Below are 27,945 nucleotides of genomic sequence, written 5' to 3' on the forward strand. Positions count from 1 at the left end.
TTACTGTGCGACATGGAAATGGAGGAATTTAATGAAATTTACATGGAAAAATTTAATGATATGTAATTTAAAATGCCATTCAAGCCTGCCATGTTGCAACAAGTAAGTTAATTTCATATTTTTTAAATGAAAATTTTGTATCCCTTAATAAGAAAGGCTTAAATTTTGTTTTGCATAACTTTTTAATTTTCTTTCCACATTTTGAATCAATGTTTTTCAATGGCACTCTCAGTATTTTTTTCAGAATAACATTTTTATTTTTGAGAAATGCATGTTACTGTGAATGACCGAAATCGGTAGTTTTACATTTATTCGATATTTTATTACTTACTGACGATAGATTAGAAGAAACATCAGTGTAGGGTATACCGGGCAAATGTATACCGGGCTATAACACTTAACTAGAACTAGTATGACTGGACCTTTTGTAAATGTCCGAAATATATACTAGGTCTAGTTAAGTGCCATTGCCCGGTATACATTTGCCCTTTATACCCTACACTGATGATTTTTTATAGTTCAGTGCAACTGCCCGGTATACATTTGCCCGATACTCCAAACACTGATGTTTATTCTAATCTATCGTCAGTATGTATTAAAATATCGAATAAATGTAATTATATCCACGGATAAATTAATATAAAATTGGATGTAATAAATATTTCGGACATTCACCAAAGCGACTATGTGATTGTCAACATTCACCGGTGAAAGTCAACAACCACCGATTTCCCTCATTCACAGTAACATGCACATTATTTACATAATAACTTCATCAGGACGTTTATTTCATTCTTTGCCTAGTATATGTTGTATAGAATGCCCAGGCATTCTATACAATGCCTAGGCAAAGTATGTAATACTTCTCACATTTCATAGTTTGCCTAAAAACGTCAGGCATGCTATACAATGCCTAGTGATTCTATACAATGCCGGCGTTTCATACTTTGCCGGTAACATCTATATTGACAAAAAAGTGCACGGGAGCTAATAAAGATCGTTCATTTAATTTTATAATGCATAATATTTGACTGAGAATGCATAAGCAAACGTTGAACATCCACTTAGAGAATACTATAGCTAGTTATAGTTCTTTCTTCTATCATCAATTAGCTGAATACCCGTTCTTCCCACCTGGTAAATAAAAAAATAACCAAAGAATCAATAAATCAGTACTGAGAAACATTACGAAATCATGCTCTGAACTGAAAAGCATATACTGACAAAATTAAGCAGCTTCATGGAAGAACCGCGGGTAATTGAAATTTTTTGGAGTATTAATGAATCAGAGAAGATAAACAAAACAAAACAAAACAAAAAAATGGTTGCATCAATATGGGTATGTTTGGGTATGGTTATGTATGGTTGCATCAATATGGGTATTTTTGGGTATGGTTATGTATGGTTGCCTCAATATGGGTAACAGATCCTGTTTTTGTCTTCACTTTAATCTTAAAGTAAGTTATCATATCAGTTTTTAGTATGCTTGTTAGATTTTAATTTCAATTAGGCAGTGGTAAATAAAATAGAGCAAGGAATTATTTGTGCCGTAATAAATCTAATAAATTGATAATAAAATAGTTCAGATATAATTTTCTTTCTTTCTGAAAATGTTATTTACCTGGTTCTTCCACTAAGTTTTTCAAGTAATGTAGTCGAAATAATTGAACTTTTTTTTTATTTAATATTATTTGCTGCCCGAATTAATGATTTTGCTTAATTGCAGTAAGCGAAGCTCGTTGTTCGTAATTCATATCATTGCAATAAAGATAAAATGTATTTAGCATCAATTGGCATGATGCTACTGCTTGCGGCCAACTCATAATAGTCAAAATTTACCACTATCAAGTAATTTTCTTCAGTACATGCCCCTTTCTAGGGGCCGTAATATGCTAATTTCTGAAGTATCAGTATTAAAACTGCTTAGTATTGGCGTAGTTTTAATAATCACCAAATATATCAATATAGTATTTTATGCATATATTAGGTACTTATTACATTAACTTTTCAAAATTTGAGTTTTGTGAAAAATACATTTGTCAGTGACAGCCAACTAATGCCGAAATTTTTTGAAAAAATAGAATTCTTATTAGTACTTGATAAGGATTTTGGAGCATGACCGTTTCTCTATCTGAATAGTCATCTGATCACTCGAAAAAGTCAGATATTTAAAATTCGATTTCTCAGGAACTATTCAGCCTATTTTGCTCAAATTTTGTATTTTGTCTTGCAAAATTATATTCTTGAAAATTATGCAAAAAATTGTATACCTTACAATTCGAAATTTTTTCGACTATTATTAAATAAAATAATAAAAAAAAATATAAATATTTATCAAAAGCTATTTTTTGCTTGGCATTATCTTTAGACAAACGAATTTTATAATTGCGTGCAAAAGTTTCCTAATTCGCTTAGAAAACTCTTGAGATACAGCGAAATACGCAAAAACTAACATTAACATTAAGTGTTCCAAACTGTGGAGCAATCTCCTGACCAAACTATAGAATCCATGCTTTCTAGACTGCGGCTACCCCCTTTATTTTGGGGGTCAGAAATCCGAATCCGTCAACAAAAGGTATGTTTATTCAGAGAAAGTATTTTTTTGCGTCTGAGTTTGTAACTTTAAATATCGTCTGCACTAATTAATTAGCATATTTGAAGTCACCCCCTAAAACGTGAAGATCCGATCATTAGATCAAAAGTTATTCAAAGTGGTCTTTTTTTTTTTTTGCTCACTTAACATGTTATCATCGGTAGCAGTAGTACACAATAATTAAGCGTCATCTGTGAACGGCGATTTTCTACGGCTTCCCTAAAAGAATTTCTTCTTTCTCCTTTGACCTAGTTTTTTAGCACATAGCTTATTTTATTTTATTTCAATTTATACATATTATCAATATTAATAAAGCATTAATGTCAATAATAATATGGCGATTTTTATGGCTCTCTTAAATGAAGAAGTATCTTCTCTCCATTATTTTTGCTTTTTAGTACATAAATCTTTTCATATTAATTAACATATTACCAATATTATTTAAGTATCATTATCGTCAATGGTAGCATTACGATTTCTTACTGTTCTTTTGTTTTCTAGTGCAGAACATTTTTTTTTTAATTTCAAAATGAATATATTACCTAAATTAATTAAGGATCGATAATAATAAGGTCAATAATAATATAGTGATTTTTTACGTTTCTCCTTAACGAATTAGTACCACACTAACATTAATTTTGTCTTTAAACTTATAAATATATTTTTCTATTCAATTACCATTTATTTTAAATAAATAATGTTTTAGAAACCAGTTTTAAGAAAATTATTATCGATTTTAAAAAAAAGCTCATGGTATCATACAACTTTAAAAGTATAAATTTGGCGACTTAGACTACGCGTGCTATCACGTAATGTTGTTTATTGAATTGGTGGCGGGGCGGGGATGCCAAGACAAGGATGCCGTCTCTTGTAACCCCAAATAGTTGGAATTTGGTTGTTGATCTTATAGCAATAGCGTGCTCGTAGCACTAATGATAAGAAAATCTTAATTACAGTTCATATGTTAATTTATTCATTTGTTATCAAACGAACCAGTATAGAAATCAAATCAATTGGTATCAATCAATTGGGTATAATATAGCCTACGTCACAGGTTGTGTTGTTCCTACTAAATTTAACCCATGAACGGCATTTTCTGCGAGCCCAACTTCAAGCCACAAATAAACAAACGAAGTGTTCGATCGTTTAAATAGCTGCTCGCCAGATTTTATTGCATTATAAAGAAAAGTTATTGAAACTAAATACAACTAAATAAACAACAACAACTAAAACAAATAACAACAACTACTAATAACAATAACTAAATAAACAACAACTAAATTCCATTCGTTTAGCATTGCGTCATATGTTGTTCCTACTAAATCGAAGTAGTTGTGTTTTTTTCATATTATACCCAATTGATATTAAATAGCGATATAAAAAATGAAATATTTAAATACGTGCAATAAACTATTTTTTGATCAAATAGAGCTATAAGCTAGTAATAATCTCTGATATTATCTTTAAAGTAAGTAATAAATTGAATCATCTATAGTTAAATTTAAGACAATGGCAAACGCTTAACCAATCGTAAAATTCCTTTTCGGTTTTCGTTCATCCTACTCGAATGGTTCGTCGTAGAATGTTTTAATGTCGACAGTGACCTTCCTCATGCTTCAAACTATCTGTATGCCAAGTTTCATCAATTTCGGCTGAATGATTTAGGAGTCCATATAGAACACACACATCCACATTCATTTATATATAGATAGATAATGATGAAAAAGGACACGGGAGCAGAAATGGATAGCTCATATTAATTTAATAAAGCGAAGTATCTGGATGAGAACATCTAAGCAAATTTTAAATATCTACTTTGAGCTACTACTACAGCTAACTATAGATGTTTTTTTATCATCATTATTGACGAAAAAGAATACGGGAGCAGAGATAGATTGTTCATATTAATTTCATAAAGCAAAGTATTTGTATGCGAATACCTAAAGCAACTGCAAGTATCCACTTTAAGAATTCTGAAGCTAACTATAGTTTTCATTTATCATATTTAGTCGAACTCGCTTATAGCGAACACGAATGGACTGCAATATTAGCTCGTTACAACCGAGTGCTCATAAAAAGTTCTTTGAATTGTTTTATTTTCTTTTTGTTGTGTTATCGTTCGTCGGATAAGACTCGTGGCCTGAAAAACATTGTCGAGATCATTCTGGGATTCGTCGACCCGAAAAACATCGAAAGGGTATTTTTCCAAGAAGGCTGTGTTGCAGAGAGTAAATCTAGTAGGAATAACACGAATCACAAAAAATTTCAGTCTAAAACCGAGATTCTCTCGTATAAAGCAAGCTGTACTCTTAAATTAGTACTAACCTAATATTTCTGATTTCTTCGTTAAATCCGGATTTCCGTTACGTAGGGAATCGTGGCCCCTTGCCGCCGGGCTAACAGTGGGAGGTTTTCGTGGTTTTCTTCTCCACGTAAAGCAAATGAGAGTTAGTTTAATCAAAAAGTCCTTCACGAAGGCAAATTTCTCCCACTATGTGATCCAGGAGTTCCCTTGTCTTCTAGATTAGGATCAAAAATACAAGGCTGCGGAGTTGAACATTAGTAGTCATAAACCCAAATAACTGGGTAGACAGTTCAACGACTGTTATAAAATGAAAAATAAAATAAGAACACGTTTTTAGTTGATTCCTCTGTTCACAGCGCGGAAAAGACACAGGAGCATAAACAGATTGTTGACATTAAAAATTTTTTGGACAAAGCATTCAAAATAAAGTGAATACTTATAATATTAAAATTAACTCTACATTCTTATTTTTTTAAATTCTTATTTATGCAGATTTCATTTTGAAAAATACTGTAAGAAATCTACAAAAATAATTGCTGTTATGATAAGAGAAAAGAAAGGCATAATTTTACCTGCCGGACGGTTCGTGGAAGAGTCACACATTTCTAACTCGCTCTGACTATAGAATGACGTTTATCTGAACTCAAATTTGTGTTTACTTTGAAACACGACCCCCCTCCCGACGCCTCAATTTATTATTCTCCGGCGTCAGGTTCCCCTCCGGAATCTCATTTCCTTCGAAATCTTATCCTGACTTATCGTCTGTCTTGGCTTTTTAAATGTCTGGCATAAAGCAATACAATACTATCGCAAATATGCTATTCAATATTGGGCACACATTTTATGTTAAAAAGAGCTATGCGATAATAGCTAATATCAATTAATAAATAGCGTTTTATTATAAAAAAAAATAAATAATTTAATTTTACAAAAGCTTTGCAAGTTCATTATATTGCTTTTTATGCATGTTGTAAACGTTTATTTTTGAATAAATTTTCATTTAAAATTAAAATCAACTCAACATCAAAAGTAATCTTTGAAAAGATTTTGGTATCGTTTTCCAATTCATCTAGAATAAAAAAAAAAAAAAAAAAAAAAAAAAACACAAAAAACACACAAAAAAAAAAAAAAAAAAAAAACTGCTGCGTAATTTCTTATTTATGTATTTTTGATACATTACTAAAATCAATAAATCTTGATGGTTTCAGAAATTATTGTTGAAAAAGCGTTGTGATTAGTTCAATAATTAAGTATATGGGCAATCCCACAGTAAGATCAACCAAAATCTAAAACATAATATTTTTAAGCATCATTTACAAGGTGTAGATTTAGAAATAGTAATTTTTAACTTCTAAATATTAGTGTTCAAGAAACTATAGGCTGTTAAATGAAGGGTCACATTATTTGAAATTTTTAACCACGGTAAATGAATCCCTAGCAAGTATAGTTTTTTTAATATACACCGAAGAGCCATTACATTATGACCACCCGCCATCTAAAGCAATGGGCTCACCCAGGTTTTCATGGTTTCTCGCCCAAGAATAATATTTTCATAGGCACATTAGGACCCATAATCCTCATAGAACAATCCCTGACATCTGTAAGCTACTAGAACATAGTTGCAGACCAGGTTCATCCATTCATTTCAACAGTTTTTCCTGCGGGGGAGGGTGTTTACCAACAGGATAATGCACCATATCATAAGGGTCGAATCGTCATGGATTGGTTCGAGGAACATTCCAGTGACTTTCAAGTCATGTCTTGGCCCCCAAATTCACCTTAATCCGATAGAGCATTTGTGATCCTACTTGGAAAACCAAATTCGTGTTGCCACGCTACCCCCTCGCAATGTGAGGGAATTGCAGGACCAGTTGGTGAGCGCTTGGTACCAGATACCTCAGACTACCTATCAGCACCTTGTGGAATCACGCCACGGCGGGTGCTAGCAGTTTTGAGGGCTAAAGGTGGTCCTACATGTTATTTGAAGGGTGGTCATAATGTAATGGCTCTTCGGTGTATAGTGTAATATAATATTGTGTTTTATATTATATTATATTATATTATATTATATTATATTATATTATATTATATTATATTATATTATATTATATTATATTATATTATATTATATTATATTATATTATATTACGTCACGTCACGTTACGTTACGTTACGTTACGTTATGTTATGTTATGTTATGTTATGTCATATATATTCGCTCGTTTGTTCATTTACGTCGCACTAGAGCTGCACAATGGGCGATTGGCGACGGTCTGGGAAACATCAATGAGGATGAATCGAAGACATGCCATCACAATTTTGATCCTCTGCAGAGGGGATGGCACCCCCGCTTCGGTAGCCCGACGACCTGCACGCGAAGTCGAGCACTTTACGGTAGAACAGTTTAACGAGGACCAATACCGCACACCCTCGGTCCCTACACAGGCTGATCCAAGTGGTCACCCACCCGCACACCCGTAGCCAGTGATGCTTTTATCTTACGTGTTTACCTTAAAGCGTTAAAATTTATAATGAACAATGAATTTATAATGAAAAGAACAATTTATAACGAACAATGAATGAGAAATTTATAATTTTGTAAGGCACCACGTACTATAGCTTCCATCAGCTTTCAAATTACTTTTGTTTTCATTTTATTCTTTAATACCAGCAACAGACCAGAAACCATACAAATGTTGAAAAGAAGAAGAAGATAGCAAGAAAATAAAAACATGAAATGCTTGTGTCTGCCATTAAAATAAAGGGGGGGAAAAAGGGAAAAAAGAAAGAACTATAGAAATGAAGATTGGTACTTTGTCAGGTAAGCGAAGAATCACTTTAATTAGTTTAACGATCCAACAGAAACAGAAACAAGCATCCACACAGAAATCGGTACTCTTCTGCTACATTTTTCATTCCGGATTCAAAAAATAAAAATAATTGGTTTTGTTGGCAATGATCTTGTAAGACGATAAAGAATCAGGCATATTACACACGCAGAGCATTCAGAATTCTTTCAAAACGATCAGACTAGTAACACGGCCTTCGATATTCGACGGGTATGAAATTCTCCTCGAAGGAAAATTGGATTAATACTCCAAGGAACCAAGATAAATATCTAACAGGTTTCGAGAATCAAAATTCAATTTAGTTTCTGAAATATGATTTATTGTTTATTTATTTATTAATTTATTTATTCAACTTTTTACAGTTGATAAATATGATTTAGAAATATTGCTAGCAAAGAATCAGCTCAATAGATGCATTAAATAAAGTTTATCCAACAAATTGCTCAATTTATAAGAAAGCATTATTAAAAAGATATAGTATTAAGTTTAGTAAGTTTTATGTTTCAATTTTTTATGTTTCAATTTTATATTTAAAAATCCCGAGAAAAATAATTGTCAAAAATATTTCCCATCAGGCAAGCACATAAAAAAGCCTTTTTTTCAGGAAAACTTATGACTTTTTATGGAAAATCAAGTCATTTATTCAGATTGCTGTATGGGGTTGGGCTATTAATAGTGTCAACTTTCATGTATCATGGTTCTATAGAATCCAGTTAACACGTCTTATATACTAGAGAACAGGAATTTAATAATTTTTGTAGTTACGCTTCAGTACTCCCCTACCAGAAATTTTATTTGTGATAGAATTTGATAAATGGATATCACTAGTTAATTCATTGCTGTTTTGCAAGAGGACCGGAGAGCTGTATTAAGATCACCGGACTTTGAGTGCTAGTCGTGAGTTAAAATCACGATTGTTAGCGGGGTCGCTCCTGTGTTGCACTTAACAGTCGAGTGCTCAGGATCCCGTTGTGAGTGATCGAGACTGAGACTGAGTAGCAACAGTAAGAGGAGGACAATGTCGCATTCCTAAATAGCAATTTAATTGTTCACTGTTTTCCTTCCATCAAACTAGGTGAGTTCAAATTGAAGTGGGGATTTCAGTCGGTGAAAGCGTGTAATAGGAATAGGAATTTAGCTAGTAAATAGGAATTTAATAATTGTAGTGGTAGTTACGCTACAGTAGAACATTATACTACATAACACTTTTTCTTCGGTTTTTACGCAATAAAGTGAAATCATCTTTACATATATTGAAAAATGTATAGAGCTTTTGTAAATAACTTTACTTTCTCGAAGAATTTATTAACTAAGGAAATTTATTTAAATGGAAACCCAAAAATATTGTGATCTAAGAAAAATTCATTATCAACTAGCGCTATTTCATTCGTAATACAATCAACATATGTATTTCTGGAACTTACTCAATTTAAGCAGGTGAGCCGGTAGTGGAGTCTATTAAATTGATTTTTTTAAACTATTTACAATTAAAAAAAAAGTTTGAGTTGGATGGTAGAAATAAGAAATATCTTGTTTTCACAGAAAATGATTCATAATTTGTTTTGAGTAGAAATGGAAACAGTGTTCATGAATAAATTATCAGAAATGGTTATTTTCAACTGTTCTTTAAAATATTTAAGCAAAATGTAAGAAAATGGAATGAAATAATGCACAGATTAAAGAAAATCTCAAGATGCTTACTCAGATTTCTGGTGAAAGGCATTAATGATATAATATTCTAATTGGTAAAAATAAAAAATGAAAAACGATACTATACAAGTTCTAAAATGCTGTTATTAAGCTCAAACAATGTTGCCATAAAGAATCACATATTCTGATTTCGATAAAAATAATATTTTTTATTAAATTAATATTTTCTAAAAGAAATATGATTGAGTTAGCTTTTTAAGTTTATATAATTTACAAATAACTATTACAAATTAATTATATCGCAAAAATCTTCGTATGCTCCATTTATATATTTAAAAAAAATTCTGAAAACGATTTGTATAAATTTCGCATTTATAGAATCGTTTTTATAGAAAAGCTATTTATAGAATCGCTTTCTTTGTGATAACGATGTTTTAAAATAATACGTGGCACCGCAAATTGAATCATGCCATAAAGAAAAAAGACAGCTTATTTTTGCCTAACGATTTTTTTTCTTTTGTTGTTTTAATTTTAAGCTTATTAAAAATTTTATAAAAAAATAACTTGGTACCTTTTCTGCTAACTTCTGTTCAATGACTTCCTAATACAATATTTTTAAATCGAAAATAAATAAACTGTTTTCAATTTGTAACATCCGCAGTTTTTTACCCGATATTTAAAGTTTAACTAACGTGTTTATACTTATCAGTATATTAAGTTATTCAACTACTGTAGTTTAATTCAAGTGGTTTCAAGCAAATCAGTGTTTTTTGCTATATTTATGCGAAAATATAGCTTACAGAAAATAGTTAAAACAATTATACGAAGTCTAAAAGTTTTTAAACATTTTTTCTCACATTTCTTACTCTATAAAAGAAAAATCCGTGATGTTCACGGGAACAAACTGTAAGCTGGTGTGTCAGTGAAAACCCGTTTATTTCACAGAAAAGTACTGTTTTTAAAAATAGATGCATGCTTTTTTTCCAGCCGATAAGTACTGTTATTTTAACAAATAAACGCAGTTATTTTAACAAAAAATTCTATAAACTTAACTATGTCACCAAGTTGGTCGATACGAGCGGAGAGCAGCATTCGTACGGCGAGTCGACGCTGGGGTTTGAACCTGGACTACCTCAGGCGCTTTGTCCTCTGAACTACCGCAGGTCTATAGTGTCTTAGTATTTAATAATCATCGTTGAACAGCAGACCCAATTTTTGGGTTTACGACTTCTAAAGTTCAACTCCGTAGACTTGTGATTTTGAACCCAAACCAGAAGACAAGGGAACTCCTGGAACAAGTATTGGGAGAAATTTTGTCTTTGTTGAGGACTTTTTGATGGAACTAACCCGCATTTGCGTTACATGGAGAGGAAGACCACGAGAACCTCCCAAGGTTAGCCTGGCGGCAAAGGGACTCTAACCCGTGATCCGTCTACCACTGAGGATATTTCACGTCAGCACTGTGGTCGGTGCAAGCCGGATGCGGATTCGAATCGACCAGCCATTGGTGGGATTCGAACCCGGTTCACCTCATTGGAAGGCGAACACTCTATCCCCTGAGCCATCACGGCTCTAGAGTCTTAGTTTCTTCGTACTAGTGTCTTAGTATGAGGAAAAATCTTAAACTGTTTAGATCTTAAAGGTCTCACTTATTGAAATAATATTTAAGTGTAAAAGCTTTTAAAACTATAGTGGTTCATCAGTATAAAAATGTCTGACAACTTAACTTAGCAGAATATTATGTCTAAAGAAATATAATAATCAGGTAGAGCATCTACTTGACAATAAAATCGAATCACAGTTTTATTTTTACGATGCTCAAAATCATAAAATAATTGCTGAAAAATAAGAGCAATTAGAGAAAATAAACGTACAATGATTTGAAAAAAAGCTTAATTTATCGTAGGGTAAGCAAGACTGAAGGGCAAAAAAAAGAATTTGAACAGGCGGTTTTATTCCGTTTATAACTAGAATGAAAAACAAAAAATTGTTTTGTCAATAATTCAGCTTTAAACCATCAAATGTACAGAGAAAGCCTATAAGAAGAACGGGATTTTTTTATAGCTATTAGCACAGCATTTTAAAAAAGTCACTGCAAGAAAATAATCAGGGTGTTTTCAGTAATAACAAAAATGTTATGCAAAAATTTATTTTATCGATTAGTAGAAAGCGAACTAGGGTTAAAAATTTGAACACAATTATTTTAAATCTAATTCGAATTCGGGGAACGCAAGACACCAGGATTCTTAAACCAAATTAGCGATTAAAAGGAAAAAAAAAGCACATAGCTTAATTTCATTTGTTTACTTTTTGTTAGACACTAAAATTTTCAATAGTACTTAAGCATCGCTTATTATTGTTAATGTTATATTTTTTTATTATTAAAGTTATTACTTCATAAACATTAATAATAAAAAAAATATAGAATTTTATTTAAACTTAAAATTTATTAATTCTCTGTAATATAATCTTTTATTGTTGAGTTAAAAAACAAATAAGCATTTTATGACGAATTTTGGAGAGAGAAAAAAACATGGGCAAAATCGGTAAACAATTAAGTACATAAAATTAATAAATTAATTTGAATGACATTCAATTTTAATTAAAAAAATTGCTAAGGCTTTATGTTAATGTTGTTATAGGCTTTATGCCTACCTAAATTAATCGCCATTTTTAATATTTTAATCTCAAAAAAATATTTTAACCTATTTTCTAAATCAGAATAAGGTACAAAATCTGCAAATATTTGAAATTCAATATATTTCCCAATAAAAAAAATATCAAAGTATAATAGAAAACGCATACATATTTTTAAGTTTAAAAACCTAGCAAACCGATGCAATTTAATGCTTCGATAGACATGTTATAAAAAGTTTGAATTAGAGAAAACTAAAACTACGGTAACTAAAATTCAAATAAATTGAATAAACAAAGCATAGATTAATGAATCATACATCATAGTTTTTTTAAAAAAAATACATTTGAATAATTAATTAATTGCATCTTTAAAGTTTCTTTCTCCAAAACTATTATCTTTAATTTTTAGTAGTGAAATATGAGATTAATTGATTCAAGCGCACGTAAAAAATTCAAGTAACCAGCAAACATTAAAAATCTGATGCATTCAATCCAAACAATGTCAAAGAAATAAAAAAAAAGTGCTTATTAAAATTCACAATTTTGGTAAAAACCTTTTCATTCTTCATAAAAAAATGAATATTTGCGTAGAAAATGAACATTTTTAGAAACTATCAGAAAATAGTTTCCCCTTCGAATCAAGCGAATATTTCAACGGATACGTGGTTAAATAATGCTTCATTCAATCTCGTTTGATCTCGACAATAGTAAAACGCATTAACAAAATATAAGAAGTCAAATAGCTCACTTTTTGGGTGCATTCCCTTTTCTTTGACGCTTTGGACAACAATGATTACAATACGAGACATCTTTTTGGATTATGTCCAATTGGATCGTCTTCAGTTAATGTCATAACAGGTTGTTTTTTTTTTCTTTGAAAAATACGTTTGTATTAACTGTTATAATTTTTAAACATAAAAACCGTACTTAACATTTGAAAAATATAATCAAAATTAGTGGCAGAAAGTTTTTCTTATTCATTTTTGAAAAATGATTTATTTAAAATAAATAAACACAATATATAAAATAGTTTTCTTTCCTTCGTCAAGTGTTTCTAACAGTTACTTGTTAAAAATTCATTATTTTAACGTAATGTATTTTCAGAAATTGTTTATTCAACATAAATAAATAAAATTATCAGTAAAGAGACAACTTTTTTTTAATATTTTTTCTCTTATATTTCCATTATTTTAAGTTTTTTATATAATTTTTTATAGATATTTTTTATATATTTCCTTATATAGTTTCCTGTCAAAAGTTCAGTATCATCCGTTGTCTGAAAATGTAATGATTACGTCATATTTGTATTATATAAGAGGTAAAATAAACTCCCATTAAATTGCGAAAAAAGTATCACTAAAAATTTATAATTTTCAAGAAAAAACTCGTTTTTCAGATTGTTTCAATTTAATTATGAACAAAAATACGCGAAGTTCCCTTTTCCTTCTTTTGTTTATTACCAAGGTAATAATAAGAAAATGGTTCTTTCATTTTCAAAATGAACTGTATGAGTTAATGCGCATTCCATTTCTTAATTTTTACTTTTCCTTTAATACTTGAATAAAAATAAATTTAAAAGCAAAATTTCGACTTATATTTTTACTCTTTATGTAATCTTTTTTTCTCTCTTAAAAAAAAAAAAACTTACCTTTACTTCCGGAAAACAAAACCATATTCCCGTGAAATGCTTTGAGGTATTCTGTGAATGTACAGAATTTTCAAATCCCCAGGGCCGTAAATAGCCGAGAATCGATTGAACTTCATTAAGAGGCAGCGATCGATCAAAGGAAGATCAAGGCCTCCTAAAGATTTCTACGGATCTTAGGTCAAATTCGATTCTGGTCCAATAATGCAAGAAACAAAAATATTGAGACAGGAGCATAAAATTTATTAAACTTTAAAATTTTTTTGACGCATCATTTTTTCTTGTTTTGTTCATTTAAATTCATGCCTCAATACACATCAGCTATAAAATTACGATGAAAAATAAATTCTAAGCATATAATGAGTTAAAATATTGAAATTAAAATTTCGGTAAAATTACCGTACTGTATGATAATGACATTTCTGAAGAAAAAAAAAACATAATTCTGATAATTTAAACCGCTTATTTGGCAATTTTTCGTCCATATGGTTTACCGACAATTCTTGCTTTCAAACGTACAGTTCTTAATACCATACGTTTAGTAAAAAATACGGAATTGAGGAATAAATTTAAACAAATAAATGTTTTTTTATGCCATGCTCTACGGGATCATGGTAAAGTTACGAAATCTTACCACATTATTTTATCGCATATTTTAAAAACCAAATTTTATTTTTAATTTTACCTAAATCATTACCAAAGCGCTTCGGTAAAAATTATCGAACTTTTTGATGTTCCCGTAGAGCCAAAAACATGGTAAATCTCCCCATATTCCGGTAGTTTCGAGCAAAACTTCTTCTCAGTGTATTAAAAATTTAACACGTTATTATACAAACAATAATGAGTCAAATACTAAGCAAATTAATTATTGTGAAAATGTAATGTTTGGTAGTATATTACATTCGCTAGCCTAATTGTTGAAAATTAAGCGAAGGAATTATGATCTAAATTAAATTAATAGGAGGTAAAAGGTCACACTTTTTAAAATCAAAATAAGAAGATAGCAATTATTAAGTTGTTCATTATTATTATATCTAATGCATATATGATCCGTGTAAATCATTAGAGATTGTCAAAATTCGTCAGACTCAAAAACACTGGGATATTATTTCAAAAAATACAAATGTTATCAAATCTACAAAATTTAGAAAAAGTCTATGAGATACCAAAACAAGATAGTACTAAGACATTTTAAATACATAAACCTATAATTAACGTTTTAAATCAAAGCTTTTATGGACAATTATACGACAAAAAATATAAAAAACATGACAAAGTATTGTTTAAAAATAGTACACTTCAATGACAACTTTAAAAACTTAACTAAGGTGAATTTTTTTAAACCAAAACCACATTTCCACTGCAGAAAATGGAAAGCTTCTATATTCTCATAGCTCGGAATTACCTAATCAAAACTGATACTTCAATTATATTTTTTAAAAATTATAGACTTAAGGGATTTTGAGGTAAGGGATTAAGAATCTAAGGTTAGAATTCCAAAATTTAATTAAATGATGGCATTTAAATGCCAAAAATTCAATGTCTAAAATAATCATAACTATAACTCCAAAAAAATATATATATATATTATTTTACTTTTGGGATGTTGGAGGACTGATAATGGAAAACTGGTTCTCTCCACATGAGGTATAGGGCTAAGCAGATATATGGGCAGATAGAGATATGGTGATAATGTCTTGTAACCCTGGATTTGCTTCTCATGGTTATAGTTGGACTGATTTCATTTTAATGGACGACTATGTACAGCCTCATAGAACTTATCTGATCGACGATGTCTTGAAAAGTGAAAATATTCGTAGTCAGTCTCCAGATCTCAATCTCGTACAGCATGATCAGAAGGCCCTAGGGAGGGCAACTAGAACTCGAAATTCCTCCCTAAAACGCATATAGGACCAGAAACTGAGTGAGAACTATAATCGCAACTTCTAAACTACATTAATCCCAGTATGAAATTACGTTGTATGACTTACATAGTATCTGTAAAAAGAAGCCATACTGCCTACTGAACCATTTTTTATTCTTTCCTGTGGCCACTATTTCTTATCTTCTGACTCCGTAGAGTGTTGAGCAAGATCATATACGCGTATTATAATTGCAGAACAGTTATTTTATTCTTATTATATCAACCTATGGTCCCCCCAAATTTCTCTAAAATCTGTCTAGTAGTTTTAAGGATCTGAAAATCCTCTTAATTTGGATATCAGGTGTATGTTTAGAAATTTCTTTGTGCAGATTGATTTTTAATTTCTCACAAAATTTGGAGCACAGTCCAAAGTGTACGATTTACGTGCTCCAAATCTTTCCAGAATGTTATGTATAAAGCAGCAAATGAAGCAAGTAAACGGCTGTTATTCATGTTACAAGGAGATTTTTTTTTTTGTTGTTGTTAAAATACTGTACTGTACAATAATATTAATTCATTTATTTCTGAAAAAAATACAATATTTAAACCACTCATTTGGTAATTTATCCTTTCATAAGGTAACGATTTATTTAAAATTCTGGTTTTTCAAAATTATAGTTCTTATTGCCACACATTTAGTTAAAAATTCAAAGCTGAGAAGTAAATTTAACTGAGTAAATAGTTCTTATGCCATGCTTTAAAGGAACATGATAACACATTGACCAAATTTTATCACATATCATGAAACTTAATTTTACCAAAGTTATACGGTAAAAAATACCTCGTTTTTTGGTGTTCCTGTGGAGCCAGAAAACAGTAGATTTTACAATTATCTTTCGACCATACTTTTTTCTCAGTGTATTATTAATTACAAATAATTTTATGATGACCACAAGAGGGAGGTTGTCTTTTAATTAAAGCAACGTTTTTTTCACAAATATTTTTTATTTATATTATAGATTATAAAATGTGCCGTTACTTTTGAGTGAGAAATAATTCTACTTGGAAAGTGGTATAAGTCTGAGGCTATTAAAGGTAAATGTTAGAATGAATTTAAAAGTATTGGCGAAGACTAATCAATCTGAGTGGTGCTTTTAACACTATCATTTGATGAAAAATTAAACTGCAACAATGATTATTAAAATGATAAAAAAATAATTTTTTTAGCTCCAATTGAACTTGTTCGGATTCAAAAAAATAATGGTTTAAATATCGGTGTATTTACTTTGCCAAAAATTATTTTAAATCTGATTTATTTTTGCTTGAATATTTAGACAAAAATATATATGTGAGAACTGATAAGAAAAAAATAAAACCAATGAATTCCGTCTGAGATTCTATGATATCTCCCTCTTATCGTCAATAATAAGAACATAAATGTCGGATTATCACTTTTGCTTTTGAGTTTACGTCAAGAGATCGTTGATCCTTTTATGCATTTAAATTTATACCAATTGACAAAGGGTAAACTCTTTCGAACCTAATATTCTTGATATCAATTCAAAATAAAGTAGTATCTATGTTACTCTTGACTGCGGAACTTTAACCCTTTAAAAAATAGTACCAAGGTCGGCTTTTTATCTAAGATTGCTGCTTTTTATATTTCATTCCTTGAATTACGCATTCGTATTAGAAATCGGTTAGTTACAGAGCATTAAAAATGAAAATCGGAAATGTTTTCATTACGGGGGCAAATAGAGGTATTGGATATGAATTTGTGCGACAGTTAATATTGAGAGAAGATCCACCAAAAATTATTTTTGCTACCTATAGGAGTGGTAGCACTGTTCTGGTAAATATTATTTTTAGAATTAATTTTACTGATTATAATTTATATCTTTAAATGTTTGCGTTTCTGATGTTTTAAGCACGAAATCTCAAAAAACTGAAAATACTCTTAGTTTATGTATTTGTAACAGCTAACGTCATTAATAATGATAACATTAAAAAATTACTCAAGGGTTTTTCCATGAACTGTAAAAAATGTATCCAAGCTACCTATCCTCTTTGCGTCAGCCATAAAATTTCAAAAAACTGAAAATACTCTTAGTTTATGTATTTGTAACAGCTAACGTCATTAATAATGATAACATTAAAAATTACTCAAGGGTTTTTCCATGAACTGTAAAAAATGTATCCAAGCTACCTATCCTCTTTGCGTCAGCCATAAAATTTCAAAAAACTGAAAATACTCTTAGTTTATGTATTTGTAACAGCTAACGTCATTAATAATGATAACATTAAAAAATTACTCAAGGGTTTTTCCATGAACTGTAAAAAATGTATCCAAGCTACCTATCCTCTTTGCGTCAGCCATAAAATTTCAAAAAACTGAAAATACTCTTAGTTTATGTATTTGTAACAGCTAACGTCATTAATAATGATAACATTAAAAAATTACTCAAGGGTTTTTCCATAAACTTTAAAAAATGTATCCTCTTTGCGTCAGCTGACACATAACGCCACTAGTCTCTTTTTTCCAGGCACCCCTGTCTTGAGCCATTCTTCTTGCCTCCTTCCATCCATTTAATTTTGCTTTAGTGCCTTGTTAAGTAAGTTTTGGCTTTCCTCTTTAACATTTTCCAACAGGTGCCCAAGTAAGTGCGACGTTAACTGGACTATCCCGTTTTAAACGAAGTTCAGACCATCTCCATCTTCTCTTCAAATTTTCCTCATGAATGGATGCTATTTTTGCTTTTGTTAGTCGATCTTCATTTGAAATAGTGTTAAGGCCAGAATATTCTTAAAATAATTCTTTGACATTTGTTCTGGAATGTTTGCAGTTTTTTTATTACGGTTTTGCAGAAGTTCCAACATTGAGCACCATGCAAAAGTATGGTGCGAACAGCATCCTTTAAAATACTTAATTTCGTGATGATTTTTAAATTTGAAGCTGTCAAAAAAATTTTTAAGGCTTCTGAAACCAGTTCTAGTTTTTATGATTTTTTTTAAAATGTATTATTAAAACTTTCATATTTGTTTTGCTAACTTTACCAAACTATTCATATTTATCTTTTATTTAATGAAAAATACTTCATTTGCAGGATTTAAAAGCATTGCAAGATAATGCAGTTAGGACTAAACTTATTCTTATAAAAATGGGTAAGTGTTAAAACTATTTAAAGCTGATTTCGTGTTAAGACGATTAGAGACTGATTTTTACGAAGGAGATAACATAATTATCCGTTTATGTGTTTCGCAATCCACAATAAAATTTTGTCATAATTTGCTTTCTTAATGTGTTACTTAATTGCATTTTGAAATTGAATTTTAAAATATTTGATAATAACAAAATTCTGACACATTTGATATAGCATTATATATAACATATAAATATTCTCTTTTATCCTTTTCTTAGACCAACACTAACATTTTTTGGTATATACTTTTGCTATAGTAACTTTGTTTTTCTTTATGCAGTACTTAATTGCATATTTAAATTGAATGTAAAATTAATTGATTATAATAATTTTAAAAATAATGCAATACATTAGAACACCTAAAAAATATTTTTATTTAATTAATTTTATGTTCAAATGTCCTAATTTTTTACTCTCTTTATTAAAAAATCGTAAGGTCCTAAGTCGCTGTTTTGTGTGTTTAACTTAATGCTACATTTTGCTATAAGACTGGGAAACCTTAAATTGTTAAGTTGTGTTGAGAACTACACAGGAATTGCGATTTAAAAAAAAAACATTCAATAATTTTTCTAGAATTATTGACTACTAAACTTGGGGGGAAGTTCTATAGGTCGCAAGATAATGATATTACAGAGATGAAATATTGAGAGAACCACGGTTGCCCATAAACTTAACAGATTTTTTTTTCGAAATTCCAATTTGTTCGAAAGTTAGTTCGAATTTTAGGTACTTTTTGTGAATTTTTTCTCAGTTTCCTGCTTTACGCTGCATTTTGCTTTGTTGCTCAAAATTTCAGACTTAGAAACTTGACTTAATCTTCAGACTTAGAAACTTGAAATTAGAAGATGTGTAGGAAAGTGTTCAAAGAGTTCCATGCATTAAAAAAAAATTACTTTTTGATTGTTAGTTCAAGAAATATTTAACTGCTAAATTTGCAGTTAAAAAAAAAATATCTACGATCTAATCCGTTGAAATGCAACCACAAAGTTGATGCTGTAGGTCCGTTGCTGCTGATAGGGCCATTTTGCGTCATAATTTTAACAATTCTTTTTTTTTTTTTTTTTTTTTAAATTCTCATTTATTCAAAAAGTATTGCAAATTTAGGTAATTTTTCAGCTTTTTCTGCTTTAAATGTTAACGATTTATACATTGTTATGAAAAATTTATTTTTATAAATTTTATCAACAAATAATATTACTTTTCATTTGTCTTTTCTTATTGAGTCATTAATTCTGTGTTCTTAAGTTTTAGCTTTTCTTTTCAAGTTCAGATGATTATTTTTCAAATGAAGCTAATTGTCCATTTCGTTTCGATTAACATGTTAACAAACTGCTCTTACATAAATCTGAAATAATGGTATATTTCGAAACCAAAATGTTCTGCTTTCTTGAAAAAAATAAACAATTACGAATAAGAATCAATTACGGGGGTGGGCGTGAGGTGGGTGCAATAGGTGGAGTCCCCTAGTAGTATAATTATTTTGTAATAAATTTAAAATTGTATTCCTAATACCTGTTTTATTATGTTTATTAATTAGATATTTACCTTATAAAGTTGTTCATATTGTTTATCCAGTTAAATATTATCCCCCAATCAAGCATTTTCAACTATATTGAAATTTGATACATTGTTGCCCTACTCAGACAAACTGCAATTAAGGTTGATTACAAATTGAAGTAATAAGAGAAACCCAATGCCATTATTCAAGATTCAATCACGTAAAAATAATCTATTTTCAAATTTAAGCTGATATTTTGCTTGCGACATGTACAATGACATTGTTCTATCAAGTACCACGAAATTTAGGTACAAAATCTCCATGAAAAATTATGTCTTTAATAATATTTTTATATCTTAAATAATTTATCAAAAAATTTTCATTTTAGATGTAAACGCGCCGGAAGAAATTGAAGTTGCCAAAAAAATTGTTGAAGCTAACACTGGGGATGAGGGTCTGCATCTACTTATTAACAACGCAGGTATATTTGAAATCCTTCCATTAGAACATATGACAGCCGAAAACTTGGAGAAACATTTCAAGACAAATACCGTAGGTCCCATGATGCTGTCTAAGGTAATACCAAAACATCGAATGATTGTGTCATCGGAATATATTTAAATTTCTTTGTATATATGGATACAGAATGCGCCGTAATAATCATCCACCCTTGAAATATATCCACCCTTGAAATATATTTTGGATTTTTGCACAAGAAATGCACATTGGGAGTCAAAAGTGCGGAGGAAAAACATTCTGAAGATTTTGAGGTTGATCAAAGTAAAGGAGAGTTTAAAATAATAAAATTTTCTTTTTCTGTCTTGAGAGATTGGAATGAGGTCGTCTTTTACATTATATTTATTCCTCGCTGTCAGTGACAAAAAAAAAAAAAAAAAAATGCTCCACTTAAAATCTCTGAATGAAAAAAAAAAAATTATGCTCGTAAAACTATTGTGACCATAAAAATACAGACCTGCCCGTAAATTTTTTCTTGTAAAATATATAGCCACTAACCATAATAGTTATCTTGCTCATCATAGGTCTTGACGTTGTTTGGAATTCAAGCGATTTGCTTGTAGATTGATGGTGAACAGTCGTGTAGTGCTGCCATCTGCCGAGGAGTAAGGGAGTTGCCTATTCGTAATCACTAGAGCCCGGATTTTGATGACCTAAAAAATCTCAATTAATGCCCTTAAAAAGTGCAAAAAATGCCCTTATGAACTGCAAAAAATGCCCTTAAAAGTGCAAAAAATGCCCTTAAAATGCGAAAATTGCGCTAAAAATGCCTTATGACATGACTTAAATAGAAGTAAAAATATTGAACTAAAACAATGTTTTACTCTTTAAAATTATTATGAGTCGTTTCAAAAAATATAAAGCAATGCAATACTTGTTCTACGTTCATTAAAGTTTGACAAATATGCTTTATATCCAAAAATAACAAAAGAAAGGAAAATATATTGACTCCAAAACATTTTCATTTTGTATAGAAACTTAAATGAATATAACAACTTCCATCTCATAATATTACTAAATATCAGAATTACAGGGGATTATTAAATTTTTTTTTAATATTTTGAAATGCAAACTAGCGTCTCTTGTCTGAAAGCAAATTTTTATACCAGGAGAAGCTTCTTTCAACGTCTACTGATGTTATTGGTGCGTACTTGAAAAGGACGGTCACACTTACTGACAATTCTTCTTCAATTTGAAAAGATGTTGCTTCACCTGTTAATATCCTAGAAATTTTCTTCATTGTTTGAAAGCCAGTGTAATAATAAAAAATTATAAAAAATTAGAAAAATTTAACAAAAAATTTAAAAAATGCTTTAAAAAGCAAAATACGCCCCAAAATTTTAAAGAAAATGCCCTATAAATCTCAAAAAATGCTCTAAAGGACAAAAAATGTCCAAAAATGCAAAAAATGCAAATGTCATTAAAATCCGGGTCTTAGTAATCACTAGAGCCCGGATTTTGATGACCTAAAAAATCTCAACTAATGCCCTTAAAAAGTGCAGAAAATACCCTTAAAAAGGGCAAAAAATGCCCTTAAAAATGCAAAAATTGCGCAAAAATGCCTTAATTAAAGTAAAAATATTGAATTAAAAAAATTTTTGCTCTTTAAAATTATTATGAGTCATTTAAAAGATATAAAGCAATGCAATACTTGTTCTACGCTCATTAAAGTTTGAAAAATATGTTTTATATCCTAAAATAACAAAAAAAAAAGGAAAATATATTGACACCAAAATATTTTTATTTTGTATAGAAACTTTAATGGATATAACAACTTCCATCTCATAATATTACTAAATATCAGAATTACATTGGATTATTAAATGTTTTTTGATAATTTGAAATGTAAACGAGCGTCTCTTGTCTGAAAGTAAATTTTCATTCCTGCAAAAGCTTCTTTCAACGTCTACTGATGTTATAGGTGCGTACTTGAAAAAGACGGTCTTACTTACTGACAATTCTTCTTCAATTTGAAAAGATGTTGCTTCACCTGTTAATATCCTATAGATTTTCTTTAGTGTTTGGAAGCCAGTGTAATAATGAAAATTGATAAAAAAATAATAAAAATTGTAAAAAATTAACAGAAAACTTTAAAAAATGCATTAAAATGCAAATAATGCCCCCCAAAATTTCAAGAAAAATGCCCTATAAATCTAAAAAAATGCTCTAAAAGACAAAAAATGTCCAAAAATGCAAAAAAAATGCAAAAAAATGCAAATGTCATCAAAATCCGGGCCTTAGTAATCACTAATGTAAAAGAGGTGCTAGAGAGTCGTTCTTTATCGGCAGATGAGAAAAAATACGGGATGAGAACAAATTCGGGTAGCTGGTCATATAACTTAGCGGCTGTCGATTCGGCAAGTTTTGCTAAGTTCATTACAATAACGGCACTGAACTTTTTTTTTTTTTTTTTTTTTTTTTTTTTTTTTTTTTTTTTGCCCTCTTGAGGGAGCAGTCCGCATATACAAACGCGCAATAATTCTAAAAATTTTGTTGAAGATCGTTGCATTTATGGGCACTGAACTTTTATTTCAACGATGCTTGTCATATAAATTAACGGTTAACATTCCAAATTTTACAGAAATTTCTTCGAGTTTGTTTGGTTACATTCTCAGGAAAAGAAACTTTTTATATTTTGATCATTTTTACTGTACTTTCTTTGCTCTGATTAACCCAAACAAAGTTTCATTATTTATTAATTCTCACCTGAAAATTAATTTATGGCACTGAAGTGCATTGTTTTTCATTGCAAAGATTGAAAAATGAATGTATTTAGGGTGGTCATTGCGAAACATTTTGTACGTGTACGTAATTTTTATACCACATTATTAGTTAGTACTCAGATAATATTTATTTCTGTTCAAATATTAAATTATAAAAGCTGATTAATAATTTTGAAATACTAAGTTAAGTTATGAATGGTTAGTTAAATTCGTAAAATTAGAACGAAAGAAAATCCTTGTATTTTGATTAAAGCTGATTTTCCAAAATTACTTTTATGGTTTGGGAAGTCTACGCAATGTATAATAATTACTACAGCATTAATAATCATTATTAATTACAGTTAACAATGTTTAAGGTTATTATACCAAGCTCAGAAGTCTGTTTTGTGAGATTTAATACACAAGTTTCAATTTTTCATATAACAACGCTCCTTATGCATATAGTAATTTTTAGATTACTTTCTAAACTTGTATTCAAATGAATATTTGAGCTTTATCGTATTTAAATTTTAATTTTCTAAAACCTAAAAAGCAAACTTTAACTGTTAAAAGTTAATTTCAAACTTTAGTTAGAAATCGTTAAAATATCTTCGATATTAATTCAAATAAATGATTTTCAACTGTTAGTCTAATACTTCGTAAATTAATTTTAGATTTCTGTAAAGCATAAAACAAACTAAAACAATTATTTAGAAATAAATGCAGCTTCGCTCAACAATAAGTAACATTTAAATTTCCTAAAAACTGTATATTTATATCTAACTTAAACAATATGTTTTTATATGTTGTATCGAAACAAAATATTATCTGTTGTACAGCAATATATTCTTATCGCTTATAATGAAATAATATATTATTTATTATTGTATTTTAACAATGTGCTATTGTTTGTTAAATCTAAATAATATATTATTTATTGTTGTATTTTAACAGTTTATTATTGACTGTTTTATCCAAACAATATATTAACTTTATTTATAATCAAATTATTATTTGTTGTATCTAAACAATATATTATTATTTGTTTGATCTAAATATTGTATTATTATTTAATTTGCATAAACAATAGATTATCTTTTATATCTGAGAAATATATTATTAACTGTCATATTCGTACAATATTTGTAATCTATATCTTTTTATATAATACAGATATATCTATAAAATCTCAACAATAAGTATATACTATTATCAATACTCAAAAATAATATTATCCCTTTAACTTGATTAATTTTTTATTAGATGCTATAGCTTAACGATATAATTATTAGCCATCAAATCAAAATAATTTGTTACTGTCTGATATATCTGAATAATACATCGATATCTGTTACTTGAACAATATACTGTTATGTGTTATTCTTAAACACTGTATTTTTACAGGTGATGCAACCCTTCCTAGAGAAAGCAGTATTAAAAAATGACGGATATAAAGTAGTCTTACTCAGTATATCATCTTTATTAGGAAGCATTACAAACACAGGAAATAATTTCTTCGATCTAAATGTACCCTCATATAAAATAAGCAAGGTGTGTTTGATTAGTTTACATACAATTTATATTTGTCATAATCATAGCAATAAATCTTGATTAAAAAAAAAACAATAATACAATATACCTTTAATCTTTCTTATGTAGTATTGTTTCCATCTTCAAGGATTCTCTTAAAGTACCATTTATAATTGAAAAAAATTGTTAACAATTTTCTGATACGCTTCCAATGTTTATCTTTAAAAGGAAGCTATTTGTGTTTAAGAGGGCATTTTTTTTCTAATTTTTTTTTCTTTGGTGCATTTTTATTTATCATTGTTTCAAAAAAAAAATTTTTATTTGAAAACATTTAATTTCATTTCTGAAAACATAAACTTTTAGCTACTGTGAAAACGTAAATTTTTGAATTCATTAAAAAATATGAATTTTCGAATTTATGTTTCTCAGAAATTATTCGACCGATTTCGTTCAAATTTTGCATTTCAGTAACTCAAAAGCAAAATTTTTATGTCTTGTAATTTAAAATTACTCAGTTGGGATCAACGAAGTCGAACACTGAACACCGGCCCCTCTGGACCGGAGTTCATTTCTCTAATCACAGGGCTACCACCATATATGGCAACGTTACTTTTAAAAAGTAACGAGTAAAAGTACAAGTATTTTTTAAAAAAGTAACGAGTAAAAAGTAAAAAGTTCTTATTTTAAAAAGTAACGAGTAAAAAGTACAAGTAAAAGTACAAGTATTGAACAAAAAAAGTAACGATTTGAAAGTACATTTCTAGGAAATCGAAAATTCAAAGTAACCTAAAATTTTATTGAATCATATTCTTATGTTCTTTAATATTTTTGAAAAATTTTTGTTATTTATTTAATTACTTTTAATTTTGAAAGTTATGGACATTAATTTATTTTTAAATTCGGAAGAATGTTTTAATATAATTTTAAAATATAATCGTATTATATAATTTTGAAATCAAATATATGGATTTGCACGAAAAAGAAATTTTATCTATTGATTTTAATTTCTAGTTTATTATTCTTATTTATTTAAATTACCATTGATTTAAAATTGTTTTACTCTATAGAAACGCGCTTTAAAAGCACAAACATAAACAAAGCAAACTCGGGGTTTCAGATAGCTTTGCGATCTTTGAACTAGTAAAAAATAATTGAATGCGCAGTATAAGTTGAAACAGAACAGTTTACAGTTTTATTTGTAACAATGGTTAATGCTGAAGTCATGCGAGAAAATGACTTTTCCGAACATTTCTGCCTAACGGAATAATTGAAATTTGTAAACGAGTTTTAGTATCAGCGGCTAAATTAATACCTTCGAGTTTTCAAGAGTTATAATAGTAATTATAATTGTTTTCAATAGCACAAATAGCTCTGAAGTTCTTAGAGATTTGACTGGGCGTTGTTTGACAAGGTCAGGCATAAACATAATTTTAGTAAAAAATGTGCTAGTTAAAAATATATTAGACAAAAATGTATTATTAGTGAGTTCAAAAAGAAAATTGAAAAACATAATAACAAAATCCAACATTTTTTTTAATTTAAAATGTATTAAACAAATGCATAAAACTCGAAAATGAATGAAAATAACTTGATAATTAATATTTTTATTCATTTTGCAAAATAATTGCATTTCGAAAGCATTTTTTTTTCTTTAGAAAGCTTACCGAGTTTTAGAAAAAAGTAACGATTTCATTCAACATTTCCGTTACAAATACTTGTATTGTTTCCCTAAAAAAGTAACGAAAGTACAAGTAAAAGTACTAAATTTAAAAAGTAACGAAGTACAAGTAAAAGTACGTACTTTTTACTTGTACCGGCGGTACAAGTAACGAAAGTAAAAGTACTGCCATATATGGCTACCACAACCAACAGATTATTCTGATTTTCATGAATAATATATGTTACAATATGGATTCGTAACCTTTTCAATGAAAAGATGATGATTGCATTTGGAATATTAAAATGTGCAAGTTATAAATTATCAACAACTATAGATAAAGTTTTAAATTAATTTATCATTACAAAAGCAATTACTGACCATAGAAATATTTGGTTAATAATCCGGGGTTTGATCCCTAATCGCGGCTTCAATTCTGTAGCAGTTTGTCTGTGACAGAAGGACAGTTTGTCTGTGACAACAGTCTGTAACAGAAGGGTAACAGTTTGTCTGTGAAATACAGGCGGCCTGTGCGCAATGCTGACTACATGAAATGAGTATATTCGCCCAGCTTATTAAATTTTGCATATTATTTGAGTTGTACCAGGATATTCCCCTGTACTTTTGAATTGTATTTTATTGTTTATTATTATTATTATTTTTTAATATTATTATTTAATATTTTAATATTATTATTAATATTATTTTAGGCTGCTTTGAACATGGCAATGAAAATTTTGGCATCAACTCTAAAAGACAAAGGCATACTGGTTGTGATGATAAACCCTGGTTGGGTTAAAACAGACATGGGCAACAGAGATTTAGCAGAGATATCACCGGAAGAAAGCATCTCGGCAATGCTGAAGACTTTAGAGCAAATTAATAGAGACCATCATGGAGCGTTCATAGACCGATTTGGAAAAACCATTCCTTTTTGATTACCGATTAAAAAAGATCAGATTTTTTTTTTAAGAAAAATATTTGTGTGAAGATTTTTATCTATTTCTCGTTAAGTTTATAAATAAAACTGAAAAATTAAACAAAATTCATTGGATATGAATAGACCAAAGTACACAACTAATAGACATTATGTATTATTATAGACTTTATATATTATTAGATATGGGTCATTTTCAAAATAAATAGGCACACGGTGAAAAACATTCTGATAAAATTACCGTACTGAATGGTTTTGACATTTCTAGTAGAACAAAAAAAAAATAATAATAATAATTTTGGTTAATAAAACCAAAATATACTGTATTCAAACCCTTCATTTGATAGTTTTTCCATTCGTAC

General features: G+C 29.2%; 2 protein-coding genes across 8 annotated transcripts in view; one reads left to right on the forward strand and one right to left on the reverse strand.

Annotated features, from left to right (window-relative positions):
* The window catches only part of LOC122268411 (retinol dehydrogenase 12), a 42,537-nt gene extending 28,722 nt beyond the window's left edge, over window positions 1–13,815 (reverse strand). For 2 of the 6 annotated variants that reach the window (XM_087151744.1, XM_087151743.1), the window contains exon 1: window positions 12,783–12,903. In XM_087151744.1, the coding sequence (XP_087007870.1) occupies window positions 12,783–12,843 (61 nt within the window). In that variant the 5' untranslated portion in view covers window positions 12,844–12,903. Of the gene's footprint in view, window positions 1–5,470; window positions 5,621–12,782; window positions 12,904–13,682 lie in introns of those variants that run through there. The other 4 variants (XM_087151748.1, XM_087151745.1, XM_087151747.1 and 1 more) reach the window with 4 other exon arrangements.
* On the forward strand, window positions 13–27,691 carry LOC122268247 (uncharacterized). 2 transcript variants are annotated; one of them, XM_071186524.2, is made up of 5 exons: window positions 13–102; window positions 18,648–18,705; window positions 20,630–20,817; window positions 24,864–25,010; window positions 27,357–27,691. In XM_071186524.2, exons 1-5 carry the CDS (start codon window positions 73–75, stop codon window positions 27,582–27,584), a joined length of 651 nt encoding a protein of 216 aa, XP_071042625.2. In that variant the 5' UTR covers window positions 13–72; the 3' UTR covers window positions 27,585–27,691. The 2 variants fall into 2 exon arrangements, with proteins under 2 accessions (XP_071042625.2, XP_042906864.2); XM_043050930.3 differs by lacking the exon at window positions 13–102 and adding an exon at window positions 17,003–17,395.
* Window positions 27,692–27,945: the final 254 nt, after the last annotated feature.

Source organism: Parasteatoda tepidariorum, chromosome 9 (genome assembly GCF_982258835.1).
Source record: "Parasteatoda tepidariorum strain Cologne lab strain chromosome 9, Ptep-v5.0, whole genome shotgun sequence".
NCBI lineage: Eukaryota > Metazoa > Arthropoda > Arachnida > Araneae > Theridiidae > Parasteatoda > Parasteatoda tepidariorum.

Bases quoted from the DNA above. Each gene is read 5' to 3' on its own strand.
- LOC122268247 (XM_043050930.3), top strand. From the start codon at position 17,264: ATGAAAATCGGAAATGTTTTCATTACGGGGGCAAATAGAGGTATTGGA. The intron at 17,396-18,647 runs GTAAATATTATT...CTTCATTTGCAG, and splicing joins GGAGTGGTAGCACTGTTCTG to GATTTAAAAGCATTGCAAGA. The intron at 25,011-27,356 runs GTGTGTTTGATT...ATATTATTTTAG, and splicing joins CCTCATATAAAATAAGCAAG to GCTGCTTTGAACATGGCAAT.